Below are 18,806 nucleotides of genomic sequence, written 5' to 3'. Positions count from 1 at the left end.
GGGATGAAGCATCAATATATTGTAATCTTAAATCTCACATTTGTATACTATTTATTTCATATACTAATATAGTACTTTGTTTGCCAGATATTGTATTAAGTGTTTATAACTGCCAATACCAAGTGTTTTTGTGAATGCAGTTTTGCAGTAGTAATTTACACACAATTTCCCTCTTAAAGGACAAGTTCGGTATTTTACACTTAAAGCCCTGTTTTCAGATAGTTTATGATTAAATAGAACGTTTAAGATTGAAATTTGGACACATGCTGCTGCCCTGAGAATTTTCGGTTTCTGTGGTAGCACCCCGCCACCGCCACAACACTGCATAGGTGCACTGGAACAATCTTTCTAAAATGCATTAAACTTTCGTTTACAAAGACGTAAAACTCACCGAGTGGTCAAGGGTGTTCACTGATATGCTCACACAAAAATCGCTGCATATATATAGCTTTTTGGGCGATTTCTTTCGACCTCCAGCGAAGTTCAGTAAAATGCAGACCGCAGAGACACGGTGATCAGCTTTCTGCAGATCCTCAACAGGTGTGCTCACATCCAACCCCAGAAATTCCAGCCACAACTTTAGCCTTTCTGGATCGTTGAAAAGAAGTCTGTGACAACTTTTTTTGCCACAAATGTTCCCGCAATTCGGAACTGCACAAAATCGCCCCATTTTTAGCTGTCTGTTGCAAAATACTTCAAGACAGCCAGTGGTTTGCTTGTAATTGGCAAGTGTACGGTGTAAGGTGCAATATCGCCACAAACCGGGCTGGAGTGTCTATTATTCAAGCTCTCAACGGAAGAATGTACGGGTGTGAGGCGTTTGGAAAAATAGCTCCACAGTTTTACAACGAATGGTAAAACATCTGTTGGAAAGCATCTTTTGCAGCGATTTTTGTGTGAGCATATCAGTGAACACCCCTGACCACTCGGTGAGTTTCACGTTTTTGTAAACGAAAGCTTAACGCGTTTTAGGAAGGATTGTTCCAGTGCACCTATGCAGCGTATCTGAAAACAGGGCTTTAAGTGTAAAATACCGAACTTGTCCTTGTAACTAACTACCTTTCAACACGTCTTGGATCTTACTATAAGTTCTTTTTGAGAGAGAATGTTCATTTCAATTTCACTTTGACAGAATTATACCAATAGTTCTTTACGTAGAAAAACACTGATGTCAACAGGCTACGTCTTCTATGAGTTGGCCCAGAGCTGTTGACACCCACTGATAATCTCTGAACCCTCAAGTGTAGCGTACCTCCTATTTTGACAGTTAAGTCCTCGGCCACCATACAGTTGCGGGCAGCCAAGTCTCTGTGCACAAACTTCTTGGCGTTGAGGTAGGCCATGCCATCTGCAATCTCCGCCGCCATCTGGATCATCTCCTTCAAGGTGGGGGGAGGACGCCCGGGGTTGTTCTGACAGACACACACAGGAAACACAGGGGTGTTGAGGGCTACTGTAGTGGAGCAATCTCAAAAGGTTCAATATCCGGGCAGCAATGAAGACAGAATACATATATATTATACCGTTTGCCCTGTTGGGATGGACCAACGGCGGTTATCCCTCACATATACACTGTAGTGTATGAAGTTTGTGAAATGTGAAATGAAATGTATGTCAATGTATGCAAGACACTTCTGGGTTGAACAGATGAACTGTACTTTGCCGTTTACACTAATCAAACTTCATGTTGAAGTTGGTGGTGATTTGAGGGAGAAAAGTTAGGTTCTGAGCCCTGTAATGTCCAGTTTTAATGGTGCAATATATGAATCATTAAAACTGAGAATGAAACTGAACCAAGACGGAGTTGAGGTTACCTCTGCGTCCGGACGCAGGGAGCGCAGCCAGCTCTTCAGGTCACCGTGGGTCATCAGCTCCATCACCACCAGGGTCGGTTGCCCCTTGGACACCACACCCAGCAGCCTCACCTGGGGCAGAGGGGTAACAGATCATCATCACACTATCCAACTCACGGACATCCTGCTCTCTGCCCTGTGGCAACCATTGCTTTGCTTGATTCAAGTCTATTTGCTCTCTGTTTGTCCAATAAATTCATCGGCATAGAAATTAGAGCCGATTTAGGTTTGGTTGTACTAAGCCATGGCCATGCTCATGGGATACACACGGGGAAGGACAAGGTAGTTTGGCTGTCAAAATGAGTAACAGATAAAGGTCTACCCATCACTGTCACATCTTTATACAAACCCCTCTGACCTGGACCATGGAATTTGAGATTTCAGACAAAACTGATCTCACTCTTCTCGTCTTTGTAAACACATCAAGGGGCTAATTCTTACTTGAATCTTATCTTCTGAACTCACAGAGGGCAGTGAGTATTTTCTGGTTAAGTGGCTTAATCATGACTTAAAAGGTCCAATCCCCCTGCAAGGTACCCACTAACTGCCCCCTGGCCCCTCCCGCCCCAAAAACCCTCTCGGTGGCATACCACATGGTGGCAGCTGAAGGCCTTCATGACGGACGCTTCATTCAGGAACTCGATCCTCTCCCTCAGGCTGGCCGACTCGTTGACCGTCTTCACAGCGACGCGCGTCTGGGACTCGCCCTTAATAATGTCCTTGGCGTTGCCCTCGTACACCATGCCAAAGGAGCCCTGACCCAACTCACGCAGAAGTGCGATCTTGTCACGAGGAACCTCCCAGTCATCTGGCTCATAGACTAAACACACACACACACACACACACACATCATTCAGTATGGTCTTGCATTCTTGGATAAAACTATTATTGCATACTATTATAGCATTTGGATTTTGTCTGGATACTTGAGTCAATATAAGAAATGGAATGAATGGCAGATTAGAGATCCACAACAGTGTAAGATGGATGGAGGAAATGGATCACCTTCATCCGGGCTGAGATACTCTGGGTTGGGCGATGTGTACAGGCGCCCAGTAGGGCCCTCGGTTTGCCTAATGGGTAGAGAACAAACCCAATGTATCAGTCCCATCATTCACAGCACCACCGCCACCACTACTACTGTTTTCACAACAGACAAACAAGAGAACATAACAACTAGCACTCACTTCTTCTTAAACACAAAGATGCCGAGACACATCATCATCACAAGCAGGATGCTGCAGATAACCGGCCCGATGACAATCTTCAGCATGTTTGTCGTGTCCACTCCTGTGACAGACAGACAGACAGACAGACACACACACACCTGTGATCCTAAGTACTGCCAAGCCAGATGTGTATAGCAATTAACAGCCTGAGATACATCTCAAGACAACCACGGGAGACTTTAGTCCAATTGTGACTGGGAACCTTGTGTGACTAGACTAATCCTATGTCTTCTGAAGAAGAAGCTCAAAGCAGCAGTGTAGATTCCAACCGAGAACAGTACAAGTGTGCAGTGCTTTTGTCAAGTTGTGGGTGGGTTTTAATAGGGATTGATTAACACTTCTCTAGAATTTTACAACAGTTGTCTCCTGTGGCTGGGACTCTCCCTGTCAATCCAGAGATGTCATCAAGGCACACATGAAGTGATGGCTTACGGTCTTGTATGTAGAAGTGTGCCGGCTCCGTCCAGGAACCATTGCCCGCCAGGGAGGTGGCGCGGATGCGCACTGTATAGTTCCCAGGATGCACCACCCGGAGCTTGCAGCCTCCATCAGCTAAGTAGCTCTTCCTGGACACGCAAAGTGGCAAAGCCTGCAAGAGAACATTGCTGTTGTCACCAACTCAGCATACAGAGCACAACGGACAAGAGTGACCATTTCATAGCGTCATAGCAATTATAAAGGAGATTAATAAGACCAAAAAAACGATTCCAGAGTCAGCTGACCGAGGACATCTTCATCCTGTTTGTACTGATTGTTCTGTCAATCATTCTGTATTCAAGATGGAATAAATAGAAACCATTTCCTTGCTAATTTGGTGGTGTTTCATGGGCAATTTGAAAAAATAAAATAAAAAATAAAAAACAGCATTGCAAAAACCTCAGCATCATCACCACCTTCATCATCGACCTGTTTGTTTGAAAGCCAGTCCATGAGACCTTTTGTACAGCTTGTTCATAAATAGCCTCTAATCTCTCTCTCTCTCACAAACACAGACTCCCACTTTGTCTGTGTGTACACATTTCCATGGCAACAAAATCACTCCTAATGTCCTGAGATGAACGCACCCTGCGAGGGCTGCCGTGAGCGACAACGATAAATCCAGGGGAAAACTTTTGACAGTAAAAGACATTCGCAACACACAGAACCAGACAGAACCTTTCCCCTCCACTTATGAAACAGACAGCATCGCGGCCAATGGAAGAGTGAAAGCAACCCAGCCCTCCACTCTTACAAGCCGCCCTGTTGAGTAATAATCTTGTCTTTATTTTGATTTGTTTGGGCAGAGGGGCTTTTTGTCTTCATGCAAATAGGAGTTGAGAGAAGACAAGAAACGAGCAGGAGAGATGATTAGTGGGACTGTAGCAGGAGAGATGATTAGTGGGACTGGGAAATGACCACTAGTCGGAATCGGACCAGGAGTGCGTACCTCCGCGTCTCCCACTCTCTTGTAGTTGACATCGTAGAGGATGATCATGCCATTGGGGTTTTGGGGCTCTGACCACTTGATGTGGACCGTGTAGTCAGACACCTCAGTTGAGATGGACCCTGGGATGTCATCCGCTCGGTCTGTTAGCAGGAGAGAGACAGAAAACGAGAGACGGACATGAAAACAAAATGAAACACACTATTAAGGACACAGCTGACAACGCAAGGCTGCATTGAGGGCTGCATTGAGGGCTGCATTGAGCCCCCCCCCCCCCCCCAGTCCACCACTAACTTCCTGATTGGGCTCTAGATTACACCGTGTCAGACTTTCTGTTATGATGTTGAGTTCTCACTGTAATGAAGCACTGAAGAATGAGTCATCATCCCTGCAAATCACTACACAACAACAGGCTTGAGGGAATTTGTGCTTGCTTATTTGAGGGCAACAAGTAAGAGAGAACTAAGAGAGTGCATGTGCATACAAGGGAGTGCTCTGGAGTGGGGCTGGGCCATATGGCTTGACAATATTTTTTTAACGACTGGCCTATATAATTTGGCCTGTAATCAAAGCCGGTAGCAAAAAACAATGACTAGGCAAGCACATGGTTTTCCTAGCTCAATTTCTATGTATGTTATCAAATGCTACCTTCCTGAGCACTGTTCATGGCATCCTACACCCTGAGGCTATATGGATAACATGTATATGGCTAGATTCATTTGATGGTAAATGTGTGTAGTAGTGGGCAGGTGGCCAGGCAGACGGCCGTACCCTCTGGCATGGTGCGGGCGCTGACGTAGGCAGCCATGCTGCAGCGCAAGGGGTCGGTGTCGTGGTTGCAGGCGTGGATCTCGATCTGGTAGCTGGTGAAGTGGCGCAGGTTGGAGATAACCGTGGACTCCTTGGCGAGCACCTTGAGCTCCAGCTTGTTGGCCTCTGCCTCCTTCTCCTCGGGGCTGAGCGTGGGCGGCAGGAGGCTGGGCACGGTGGAGGGGGTGGTGACGATCAGCGTGCGGTTGGCTACGCTGCCCAGGGATCGCCGCTGACGAGTAGGAGAGGGCCTGAAGGGACAGACAGGGAGGACAACACACAAGAAATACGTAAACAACAGTTTACTAAACAAAATACAGTTCCCCAACAGTACAATTCCTCTTCAATCAGTAGAGCACACTCTCTCGCTCTGTCTAAAATAAATCATAGAGAGAAAAGACAGAATAAGACATATGAACACATAGAAATGAGAAGTAGACCATAGAAGACAGAACAGGAGTGAGAAAGGAAGAGCTTAACAAAAACTTTTCTCCGATCACAATGTACAATCAATTAATTTAATGTGAAATATAATAGATAGGGAATGGAGAACATGATTAGAGTCAAAGAGAGTCCAAAGCCCAGAGAGTGCTGGCGGTGGAAGACAGAAGTCAGTATGAGACACAGGGGAATTAAGAAGGGGCAATAGAGATGTGAGGGGAATTGAGAAGGGGCAATAGAGATGTGAGGGGAATTAAGAAGGGGCAATAGAGGTCGTGTGTCCTCCTTCAGCATTAAGACACTAGTGATATCTATATTGGTGAACAAGTTCTAACACACACACACACACACACACACACACACACACACACACACACACACACAGTTTAGATTTTACCACTAGGTGGCGGAACGAGCACACCATGTGAACACATATAAAGGCACTCAAGACTACCACAAGTACAAGTACCCCAGGGGGTCCTTGGGGGCATTGGCAACATAGTTCAAAAGGTATAAATGTTGGGGAGTATTTAGGCAAGTTGACTAATCCAGAGTGGTAAGTGAACCGTCCTTAAAGAGCAGCTCTATAGCTTTGTTTAGCTAGGAGAATGAACCTGTACTGCTCTCCTATTAGGACAGTTGCCACTTCTTCCGAGTTACCTTATCTGGGGCAAAGCACTGACCCGCGTGCCTGGAATGCGCCCCTGGTCCTCACACTGACCTTTTGATTACATACAACAGGGCTGAGACATGGGTTTTGTTTTTTCAGTTCAAGTTTGTCAGAAGGATGCAAATCATAGTACGTGTTTGGGGTGACTGCCAACACGTTTCCAGGAGGCTTCTTTGGGCCAAAATATGGTCACCAGGGACACCACCAACATGGACACTTTACACAACTTCAGTGTACTCTCCTCCAACATCAGGCAAGAGAATTTCTCGGCACTGACGTGATACATTTATTTTTGTCCGGGGATACTTTATTAATGTATTAATAAAGTATTAATGAAAAGCACATCTACGGCACAAAACTCCAACATCCAACATTTAAGATTCCCATTCAGTTGTTTTTAGCTAATTGCCATGAATGACTCCATGTTTAAACCTCTGCATTACAACTCTGTAGCCCGTTGCCAGTGAAGCCACTATGGACGGTGAGGAGTTTAGCTATTTCAGTCTGCCCTGGTTGTGTCCGAGTGTGCCCTCCTTCATTTCTAAAAAGTATACTGAACCCCAAGGCTGCTCCGACTGGCACAGTAGACGTGACAACCTGAGGGTGTGAGGGTGTGTGTGTGTGTGTGTGTGTGTGTGTGTTTGCGAGCGTGATGCTGTGAAGGCCACAGACACGGCACAAGCAAGAAAAACACAACTCTCATGAACAACACAACTCTCAAGGCTGTAAACACGTCGAGCCGAATGCCAAGGCTGGCCTGGGAGAACCTTGAACCTGCGGAGCTGACTCACTGTGCCAATAACAAGCTGTATTACAGTCTACAGTCTGGAAACTCTCAATGACATTGAGAAATACTCATGAATTGAAATACCACACCTCGCCTGTACTGCTCCAAGGCATTTGAGGACTCAATCACATGCCATAAATGTTAGCAGTATGAGTGTCTGCCTGTGTGTTGTTAATATGTTCTGAAGAAGTCCAGACAACGACTCTACTTCCTTCGTCAGCTAAGGAAATTCAAAGTTTCTACATCCATCATGAAGGCCTTCTACACTTCAGCGGTTGAGTGTTCTAACTGGTAGCATCATCACCTGGTATGGGAACTCCACAGTTAGAGATTGTAGTACTCTGCAGAGAGTAGTGCACTCAGCTGAACGTACTATAAGAACTCAACTCCCTGCTCTACAAGATATCTATTCCAGAAGAGTACTCCTAAGAGCCCAAAAGATTCTGAAGGACTCTTCTCATCCTAACAATGGATTATTCCTACCGCTGAAATCAAGAAGACGCCTATGTAGTCACAAAGCCAGAACTGAGAGACTCAGGAGAAGTTTTTATCCCCAGGCCATCTGAACTCTGAACTCACACTATACTGACTTTGCACTCATTCACTCCTCAGCACTCATGACCCCCCCCCCCCCCCACACACACACACACACCTACATGACTTTTAGCACTTTTACATCCCTCTCCCTATGCTACAGACCTTTTATTTATTTTCTTATTTCATCACACGTCAAAACACACACACACATCTGACTTTCTCCAACTTTTGCACATCTCCATAGAACTTTTTATTTATTATTTTTGATTTCTCCTCCATCTATCTACCCATGTCCTTGATTGCCTAGCCTTTCTGCCCCCACCCCACCCCAATCCCCAACACACACACAAAAAAACACACACACTTACATCATCACTGTCATCACCTCACATACATACAGCAAGCCTCCTCTACATACTTGCTGCACACTGCCCCCCCCCCCCTCCCTACATACACAGCATATTGTCTTCAGGATCTTCTCCAACACACATCCTCTACATACTTACAGCACACTGCCCCCACCTACCCACACACACACAGTCACTGCTCCACTCCCCTCCCGCCCACACACACATCTTCACTGTCATCACTCACATACATCATACATACAGTACTCTGCTTGCAATAGTAAGGCCCTTCACCATACTTACAGTACACCCCCCCCCCCCCCCCTCTCCCCTACATACACAGCACATTGTCTCATGAGGAAGCTTCCCCAACACACATATTGCACACTGCCCTCTCCCCACATACACAGCACACTATCCCATCTCCCCGGTCATCCCCCCCCCATAAATGCACAAATAGGCTGACACCAGACATAATTTCACTGCATTTCTTACTTCCAGTAACTATATGCATGTGACAATACATTTCCTTGTATCCTTGTGTAAATTACAGAGATGGAGAGAGATTGCATAACATATAGTATGTCATATGTGCCATGTCACTTCAGTTGAAGTCATATCAATTGAACTGAGAGAGAAAACCAGAGAAAGAGAGACAGACAGACTAGGGATGGGCATGATTAATCGAAGATCGATAATTGATCATTAAGAATTTCGTCGATCACGTTAATTTGTTGTCGATTAAACTAATGCAGGTTGCGTTACATAGTGTGTCTTGAAGCAATGAAATGAATTTCACTGTGTGGCAGCAATTAAACATTATACCACCCGGGGACAATATTTGACGCTATAGGCTACTCAGTTACCTATGAGTTTCCGTTTTGATCTATTAAGAGTTCACGGTGAAGTGTGGCGTGGGACCATTTTATCGTTTAAAAAACAATAACGTTAGTTCACTGCAAACACTGCGATGTAATAATTGCCTACCAGTAGGGCTATCAGTGCACGAGCAATAGAAGACATTGTTTCAATATAACTCAATGAAATAAGAGCTCTTCTTAATATTTTATATTGTTGGTTGGTTTAACACCTTGTGGTCAATGAAAAGTCGTTGTCCTACACCATGGGTCTCCTACCTGTCGCTTGCCGTCCCCTTCTGAGCTTGCCAGAGGCTCAAACAGTAGGCTACTAGTACTATAGTTAAACACAATTGTTGCCGCGACTGGAGGCATTCCAGCCTACAAATTTAATAAAGTAAATCATGCAATTCAAACTCAATTTAGGCTACACAATAAGGTTTCCATTACAGCACAACGCACGTTTTGAATGAATGAAAGCGGCTGCCTTGTCTCACAAACAGCGGGTGAAAATCCCGACTCTTTCAACTGCATGAAATGTAATAGTGAGCCATCAAATACCCCCCAGATTTCAGTGCTCATCAGTCCCAACATTGAGCAATATAATCAAACTGTCCAAAAGTAAATTAAATCCCAAACCAAACGGAAAATCTTCTGCTTTTGATAGCGGTATGCGGTCCAAACGAAACGCATGTCTCACAATAAAACGCACGTAGAAATAAAGGCCTGCTCAATATAGCCATGCATGGCCCAAATAAAGTCCTGTGCTTTCCGCAGCCTAAGTAAATAAAAGACCCCGGCCATAATTTCAGGATTTACGGTAGTTATTTTTTTATGAGGCTTTGTTAAATAGCCTATTAATTGTTATAGGCTAATCTCACACCCTCTTTCTCGACTCTGTGCCTCGTTTTGAGTTACCTTTTGACAAAACCTGTCAGATCTAAGCATTATTATGTTTTTGGTTAAGTTATTGTTTAACATGATTATGTTTTATTATTTTGGAACAAACGAGGGTTTAAAGGGGAACTTGGCAACTATTTCAAGGTAATAAACCCGTTTAGAAATCATTTGGTTGGTAAATGACCTGTTCCGGTGAAAATGGTGACTTTCACCGCTGCGCCTAGCGTCCCCAGGCGGAAAACCAACCTTGCAACATTGAGACTAGTCCCGGAAAGAGAAGAGAGAAACAATAAACTCGTTTTAAATCGTGTTTCTTACCTTGTAACATCCACATAGTTATGCAACGTATGCTAACCGTTCGCTAGCTTGTAAACAAATCCATGTGCTTTATCGTTACCTTTTCCCACAGTTTAAAATAGCATAATGCACAATTTCTCCAGCAGAGGGGGAAATCCTGCCAAGTTTCCCTTTAATCTAAACGCCGGCTCGCATTCCGCTGCTTTAGAGCACCGCAACGCTTAATATCTTCAAGTTTAGCCTAACCGAACGTCCAGTTTAACTGCCACAAGTTATTCTTCTTGTGATAAAGATCTCATTGAGGAAAAACATACTGTATTTATGTATTTTCATTGCATTTTTAAATGTATAAAAAGTTAAATAAATAATTAATTTTAATATAGGCCTAGAAATATTAATAATTAATCGATAGTCGATTGTTAATTCTCCCGACGATCGACTAAGAAAATTTAATCGAATGCCCATCCCCATCAGAGACAATGAGTGTGTGTGAGTGTGAGTGCTTGTGTGTGTGTGTAAGAGAGAGAGAGAGAGAGAGAGAGAGAGAGAGAGAGAAAGAGAAAGAGAAAGAGAAAGAGAAAGAGAAAGAGAGAGAGAGAGAGAGAGAGAGAGAGAGAGAGAGAGAGAGAGAGAAAGAGAGAGAGAGAATCTGAGAGAGAATCCACCATCTTCCTAACCTGACGGTGAAGACTTCGTTGTGGAGGTAGTTCTCGAAGGTCTTGCGGTACTCGGACTCCTCGGCCTCCTTCTTGAGCTGCTTCTCGGTCTTGGGGCAGGCGCAACAGTGGCCGGTCTGGCCATGCTCCTCCGTCTGGTTCCGCTTCTGATCGTCCTCGTTGTCCACCTTTGTGGGCACGCGTGATGGCACCTTCATACCTGAGGAGGCGAGCACGGACACACACATGCACAGACGGACACGCACACACGGAGACAAAAACAGACGCGCACGCGCGCACACACACACACACACACACACACACACACACGGACAGACAGACAGACAGACAGACAGACACATGTGCACAGGAGACAAGACAAGAGATATCAACAACAGTCAGTTGTTTTTTCAGGGACACAGCTAGCCTTTCTACACATCAGTGAAGTGTCAGAGGATGCCTTCCCCATAGGTGCACACTACTGCACAGGACAGCCCTTTCTAGAGAGAGAAGACCCTGTGACCTCAGCCAGACTGTGTGTGTGTATGTGTGTGTGTGGATGACTGGCAGGTGGGGGCCAGGGGTACTGAGCAGTGCTGCTGCTGGCCTCACCTTGCTGGCAGTAGTCAAACTTGTAGAGCTCGCTGGCCTCGGCCAGCTGCTGGCAGTAGACCAGGTAGTGGGTGATGTTGCCGTTGGGGTCATTCGGAGGCTTCCACTTCAGGATGATCTGAGATGATGAGTTAGACGAGGAGATGGGGTCCAGTGGCACAGAGGGCTCTGAAGAGGAACCACCAAAGCGGCGCACACACACACACACACACACACACACACACACACACACACACACACACACACACACACACACACACACACACACACACAAGGAAAGAAAGAAAGAAAGACAGTAATCATCAGAGCAGAGTTCAAATGAGTCAGACACCAATTCCCCTGTAATTAAACAGATGGGCAGGAGGCGCTGACAGCGGAACGGCCGGACAGGTTGGTCAGCATTGCTGAGCGCTGTGCTGTGACGGATGACGAGACGTCGCACTGGGGCCCTGTCTGGGGCGCACTGCCCCAGACAGCCAGCTGCCACCTGTCCGTGAACCCGTGAAATTCTACTATCCAACACCCGCCCCCTCATTTCCTCCCACACCCCCCCCCCCCCCCCCCCACACCTCCCCCCTGCCCTGCCCAGCCCATCCCAGCCACACGGAAACACCGGCGGGCATGAGAGGAGGCCTATCAGGGCTTTTGTGGGTTCCACGGTTTTGACGCACTGCTGTACCAGCTGCCAGAAGAATGCTTCTGACACACACACACACACACACACACAGTACACCAAAGCTGTGCCATTTATCAGGAGTCATAGACAAAACAAGCTACAGAAACCAAAGCAACACACAATACACACATGCAAACAAATAACAAAACCCAGCACTGCACACATACAAAGTCTCAGGCCCAGGTGAGGGCACAGCCTGCTCCTATCGAGGAGCGATACGCCGTGGGGCCCAGAGCTGGCAACCTACTTCACCATACCGCTGACCTGATTCTGCCCACTCAGGCCAGGCACTTCCTGTGGTTGGCCGCAGACACACAGCTAGCAGCCTGAGCACACAGGGGGTAAACATGCAACCAGCAACCAAAGGAGACTGCCGCTGAACAAATAATAAAAACAATAAAAAAACAAGTGCACACCTCAAAACAAGAGCATCTCTCACTTTCTCATGATCAAGTTTGGATAAAATGGTCCTTAGCCATTTTCACTTTGTTTGTACAAGGTCTCCTTAAGATAAGACTGAAAAAATATCAGGTAAATTCACATGTTGTCACTAGGATCAGACACTTTAAAATGAAGTACTATACAGACAAGTTGTGGCACAGAATCAGTAAACAGCCTCCTCTTCAATGTTCTCTTCTACACGAGGAACCAACATGAGGTGAACACTATTCTGTGTGTGTATGGACATAGGAGGAGTTTGTAAGGAGGAGTTTGTAATGAGCATATTAACCATTTTTTCCAAACCTTTTCAACCCTTTATCTGACAGTGTATTTACAGGGGGTTACTGTAAGGTATACACAAACACGCGCACACACATACCAGCTATACACTATGGATTATCTTTGCCGAGTCCAAGTCAGAGAGGAATGACACACTTACTGGTGGCGTTGGTGCGAACATAGATGATCTTGCTCTTGGCACCGTTGACCTGGTGCTCGTCGGAGCCAGACAGCTGGGTCTTGACCATGATGGCATACTGCGTCCAGGGCTTCAGCATGGTGATGAGGTAGCCGGGGTCGGCATGGTCCTTGCCGTCAGTGGCACGTGCTGGTGGGTCCACGTCGGCAATCACCCAGCTGTTGGAGCCGCAGGCATCCTGTCCGTCGAACTCGGTCACGTTGGCGTAGGGCCTGAGGAACGAGGGAGGGGGGCGAGGGTTAGAGAGCAAGCATTAGTCAACACCATGCAAGGCCTGTAACTGACTAATTTACAGAACTGAAAGTTAAGTCTGGTGCCATTGTGGCTCACTAGAGTGTTGTGCAGTGCGAGAGATCTTCAGATAGCAACTGCTGACTGTACATGTGTGGTATTTGAGTGGCAATTGATTTTTGCAGTCACAAGCACATTTGCAGAAGCATGACTGAGATGGGTATGAATATTATATTACTGTAATCCTGAAAGATGGTGAGACCTCTGCACGAAACATCATGTAGATACTTCCTCAAACCTGTTTGTCATAAGTGTTTGTCACTATCCCCAAGAAGACATTTTACAAGTAGAGGAAACCCATCTTCTAGAGCATAGTCTGTCTGGGTGTTTTGGTGGCATTTGGGGACACCTACGCCTCTTTATAGAGCACCATGAAGCCCAGCAGGTCTCGGAAGTCTGTGGGCCAGAAGGACTCCCACTTGAGGAGGATCTTGTCAGACATGGTGCGGATGACGGTGAACTTCAGCTCGGCATTCTCACCTGAGGGGCACAAGGAAGGAGGGGAGGAGACAGGTGTGAAGAAAGGAGGCAGACAAGGGCAACCTACTCCAGATCACTTTCTGATGTAACATAAGTAACCCCCCATCCCCTGGCCACCTAAACTGCCTTCTACGGAGAGCATTCAAGCGAGCACTCAAGGAATGCCATTGAGGAAGGCCAGGGATCTCACATGAGGCCTGGTCTCCGTTGGTCTTGGTGGCGATGTCGTTCTTGGCATGCCGTTTCTTGGTCCCCGTCACCTCCTCCATCTTACGGATCTCGGACATGCACAGCTTGGAGTTGTAGTGGAAGAACATACGGCCGCTCACGATGGTCAGGTTGTGCTTGCTCCAGTCCCACAGCTGACGCAGGTTCTGGTTGTCCAGTGCGTAGAAAGAGTAGTTCCTGTAGGAAAGAACGAATGACGTACGATTCAGCAACAGATTGTGTACCGGTACACGTATTGTACACAAGTTATTGCATATACTATGTACAAGGGCATTTCTGCTGTCTATATAGCGGTTAATATGTTGGTATGAGTGCAGGCACTACAAAGCCCCAGGTGGATAATACAAATGTATATCTAATCGAAGATACTCCATGTGATGTAGCCTGGTAAACCAGACCCTGGAATCTTTCAGATGAAGGGTCTGGCCACGAGTAATGAAAATGGCCCAATTCGAGGGGCGGCACCAAGCATGCATTTGAAACTCTCACTGCACGCAGTTGGATAACGCTACGACCAATCACAACAATTCATCAGTGTCAGTCATCAGTGTAGCTCGCCTTTGTCCCGCCTACACCGATTTGATTGGTCCCTCTCGCTCGAGAGATAGAAGAAATTTGGATCATTGCTCGTGGCCAGAGTATCTTGCGGGCACAATTCAAATTGTGCTCTCGCGAGAACTCTGGATTTCCAGGGTACATGTGATGATGGATGAAACTTCTTTCTACCATCCATAGGAGAGGGTGGGGACTACAGGGTTCCCAGTCTAAGTCAAATGTAAAATTACATGACTTTTCCCTGACATAAAACTTGAATTTCCATGATTTACTATATAATGAATGGTATAATATACTGACCAATGATTTCAGAGAAGAATATTTGACTGTTTTAGAGAAGGACATGAATAGGTGGGATTGAATAAACAATGTTGGGCTACTCAATCAAGCAGTAAGCTGAATACACCAGTTCTACATAGAAATATTTGTATAATTGTTTTTCCGCAAGTACATTATACACTGCTACAACAAAATTCCCTGATATTTCATGACTTTGCCCCAAAAATGATCCAATTTCCTGATTTTCCATGTGTAGAATAGACTTTCCAAAAATTCCATGATATTCCTGAAATTCCATGACCCGTGGGAACCCTGGGACTTGGAGCGCTTCATGAATAGGAAGGTAATATGGCACATTTAACCCTTCCAAATTAACTCTGCATTTTACTGACGGGGATTTAGAGTGCATTAGTCTTCGTGATGATAAAAAGTTGTTTCAGACACACTAAACAGGCGCTGTGCAGTGGGGTTGGGGTTGGGGCACGGGTGATGTGGAAAAGTCCAGAATGGGACATGAACTCACCCGGACTCCTGCGTGTCCCCGTGAATGATGCGCAGCTTGCGGAGAAAAGAGAGTGAGACGAGTGCGTAGGAGCGCCGCACCATCAGGTAGCCTGTGATCTCCTCCAGCTGGCCTAGGTTGGCCTCCAGCTCGGCAGCGATGTTATCTAAACAGACCAGATACAACACACATGTTGGTGACAATGTACACTCACTAAGCTTCGGTATGTGTGCGCGCATGTATGTATGAGTATAAAAGAGATAGAATGGATGCATGAGAGTGAGATGGAGAGAGTATGTGCTTTAACAATGCCTTTAGGCACACACAGACAGACAGACAGGCTTGGCCACAGTGCCGAGGATGATATCATGCCTAGGAAACCTATAAGATGTGTTGGTAGAGGAGTTGGAATGCCTTTGGCGGTGGCAGAAACGTCGGCGGCTTTAATAGCTCCAGCTGCCTGTGCCCCAGTCCAACTATCTGCAGTTCCATCTATAAATCTGTCAGAGGCAGCCACAGAGCTACCCACTGTGCCACTGTTCACATCCCTCGCTTCTTTGGTTGAAATGAGCTTACCAGAGAGAGACACAGGGGTTAGCCAAGACAGGGAGGGTGGGGCATACAGACATCGTATACAAAATCAGTCGCAGACAGATACTCATACATGCACAAACGAACACAAATGCACAGAGGGTCACTCGCACAGACACACTCACACATGCACAAATTAGCACACAGACACACAGAAAATCATTTGCACACACAGACATACAAAATCACACACACACACACATATGCATATACACACACACAAGCACTCACAAGTATACAGACACAATCACACACAGACCTAGACCCACACACGCACACACACTGATTCTCCAACATAAATTCCTCTCTGTCCACTGGGATATGCATGAATAAGCCTCCAAATTTGTTAGTGCCTTTCCACAAAAATGAGGAAACCACTTTTCTTTGAAATAATTTTAAACTGACAACATTAACCATCATGCATCATCAGTGTTCAATCTATGATAAATGCAAATCAGACTTTGCTTTTGACTCCTCATTTAACAAAATATTTACTTAAAGAGAAATCACTGCCACCCAGGGTTTTCTGGACCATGGGATGAGGCTACTGGCACAATTCTCCTGAGTAAGCTGCTGCAGCGGTCTCAGGTTTGAAGGTTGGCTTCTCAAGACTGCATCCATAGATGCTCAATAGGATTTAGATCAGGCCTCATAGACGTGCCCTTCAGAAAAGTCCACTGTTTTCCCTTAGATGCTTTTAGCTGTGTTTTCCACCTTTATCTTGGTGGAAGGCCCATAATCGGCGCCTGAGACAAAGCTTTCCGACACAGAGCAGGACGTTTGGCTCCAAGATGGCCCAAAAGCTCCAGTTTCCCCTCACCCATCCAAAACACATTACTCCCAGAAGGATTACGACTTCTCAATATGCATTTCCAGTCTGGCTTTTAATGTTTTTCTTTCAATAGGAGTCCTCCAAGGAGCCTACTGTTGTCTAGAAATTGACTTAACTTAATTTGTATAATTGACATTGCCATCTTAGATCATGTAATTTAAATTTTAGAATATCTGTAAAATAAACAATATGTGATCTTTTTTTTTTTAACTTTACTTTACTCTATACCGAAGGCATGCAGCTGTACATGAGAAAACTGCATTTCATTATATCGCTTCAAGGATGAAATGAAGCATTATTTGAATGAACAATGAATAAATTTGGCCATGATTATAACAAGGCTCAGAGATTAAAAGTAAACACATCTGTCAAGGTGAACTCAGCAAGACAATGTGTGACAAGGTGTGAAAGAGCACCATGTACAGAAGTGCCTTGCACTGAGCATCCCTTTCTGCTGTCTCGTTGAGCAAGACAGAAGGGTAGAAGAGAGTGTGTGTGTGTGTGTGTGTGTGTGTGTGTGTGTGTGTGTGTGTGCGTGCGTGCAGGGGTCAGGCTGAGGTGTGTGGTGAGGTACTCACTGCCTCCGCGGATGATGATGACCAGGCTGCCATTGAGCACAGTGCAGCCACGCAGCTCCTGGGCCGCAGTCACCGAGTCGATGGTCTTGCGGCCCATACACACCTTTGGACACAGGCCCGCACAGGGCGTACAGTGCAGCCTGCAGGATAGAACAGAGAGAGGGTGTCAATCACTCATATACACACTAGAGACACAACAGAGATCAAGAATAGGCACAAAACATACCCACCCACCCACCCACCCACACACACACACACACACACACACACACACACACACACACAGACACAGACACAGACACAGACACAGGGATACAGAAGTACAGACGGGTAGACCAACATACACACACATGAAAAAAATAGTCAGTAAAGGATGCTCTTTTTCTCTCTCTCTCACACACACACGCACGCACACATCAGAACTTCACAAAGTCTAAGAGACAATGTCCACTTCCAGCGTAATGGAGTGTTTCTATTTGTGGCGACTCCTCCAAAGGATCTGCAAAATGAAACAATAATAATGGAGTGTTCTGTCAAGGGCAGGCGCCCCCACACACACACACAAGGTGCCAGGGGTTTGTTCCTGTCTCCATACCGCCAGAGACGGAGGGGAGACGACCTTGCAGGCCGGGTGTGGGGGGAGAAGAGAGGGTGTGTGTGTGTGTGTGTAAGAGAGCGAGAGAGAGAAGGGATGCTCTCAAGGATGAACGGGACATTCTTCTCCCAGACGGGCCGTAAACAGAAACTTAATCACCAATTGTGTTTGCACTTGAGCAGCTCTCCACCGAGGCGGGCAACAGTCCCAACCCCACACACCCGCCGCGCCACTCTCCACTCCTTCCGTGCGAGCCGCTTCCTCTGCCTGTGACACAACACGTCACGGCACATTTTTGAGTGACACTGGCGTCTGCAATTGACAGACACTCCTGCGATTGGCTCCGCCACCAAGGTCTGCAGCAGCAAATTTGGCGGCAGGAAAAACACCAACAGCAGTGGCGTGGCACCAAGCCCTCGTGGTCACGAGCAACACCTGTTCCTGCAACACCTCTCCCCGCAACAAAACTGGTATGCAAGTGTTTAAGGGCATCACGTTTTACACATGGGAGAGCAGCACTCGCACAACATGTGCCTGAGAGCAACTCAGGGGGGAATTAGGAAAGGGAGGAGGAGGACGAGGAGTGGTGAAGAAGACTGGCCTTCACGCCAAGTTCATTCAGTCGTGAGGAGAGCGGAGGTGAAAGAAGGAAAAGACTCTTCTGGCTCAGGCTGCCAGACGCCTCTTTTCACAGCAGCAAAGGCAGACGGAGAAAGAAAGTGACATGGAGAGAACGAGGGGGAGGGGGGAGACTTGGGTGAGGTCGGAATGAACAGCTGTATGGGAGTACAGCTAGTACAGGAGAACCTACAGGAGGTATAATGACTTTCCGTTGTGTCTGAGGATAATACACTGATAAGC

At 46.3% G+C, this 18,806-nt stretch overlaps 1 protein-coding gene across 1 annotated transcript in view; it reads right to left on the bottom strand.

Annotated features, from left to right (window-relative positions):
• Positions 1 to 18,806, bottom strand: part of insra (insulin receptor a) — a 61,600-nt gene that overhangs the window by 4,765 nt on the left and 38,029 nt on the right. Inside the window, exons 4-18 of the mRNA XM_042090197.1 lie at positions 17,351 to 17,490; positions 15,371 to 15,515; positions 13,976 to 14,190; positions 13,659 to 13,785; positions 12,976 to 13,226; positions 11,420 to 11,587; positions 10,829 to 11,027; positions 5,277 to 5,566; positions 4,509 to 4,648; positions 3,515 to 3,671; positions 3,041 to 3,143; positions 2,859 to 2,926; positions 2,444 to 2,673; positions 1,815 to 1,925; positions 1,253 to 1,412 (exon numbers count right to left, since the gene is read on the bottom strand). Coding sequence (XP_041946131.1) covers positions 1,253 to 1,412; positions 1,815 to 1,925; positions 2,444 to 2,673; positions 2,859 to 2,926; positions 3,041 to 3,143; positions 3,515 to 3,671; positions 4,509 to 4,648; positions 5,277 to 5,566; positions 10,829 to 11,027; positions 11,420 to 11,587; positions 12,976 to 13,226; positions 13,659 to 13,785; positions 13,976 to 14,190; positions 15,371 to 15,515; positions 17,351 to 17,490 — 2,504 coding nt within the window. The remainder of the gene's footprint in view (positions 1 to 1,252; positions 1,413 to 1,814; positions 1,926 to 2,443; positions 2,674 to 2,858; positions 2,927 to 3,040; positions 3,144 to 3,514; positions 3,672 to 4,508; positions 4,649 to 5,276; positions 5,567 to 10,828; positions 11,028 to 11,419; positions 11,588 to 12,975; positions 13,227 to 13,658; positions 13,786 to 13,975; positions 14,191 to 15,370; positions 15,516 to 17,350; positions 17,491 to 18,806) is intronic.

Source organism: Alosa sapidissima, chromosome 1 (assembly GCF_018492685.1).
Source record: "Alosa sapidissima isolate fAloSap1 chromosome 1, fAloSap1.pri, whole genome shotgun sequence".
In the NCBI taxonomy this organism is placed as follows: Eukaryota; Metazoa; Chordata; class Actinopteri; order Clupeiformes; family Clupeidae; genus Alosa; species Alosa sapidissima.
This window is presented reverse-complemented; position numbering and strand designations above follow the sequence as displayed.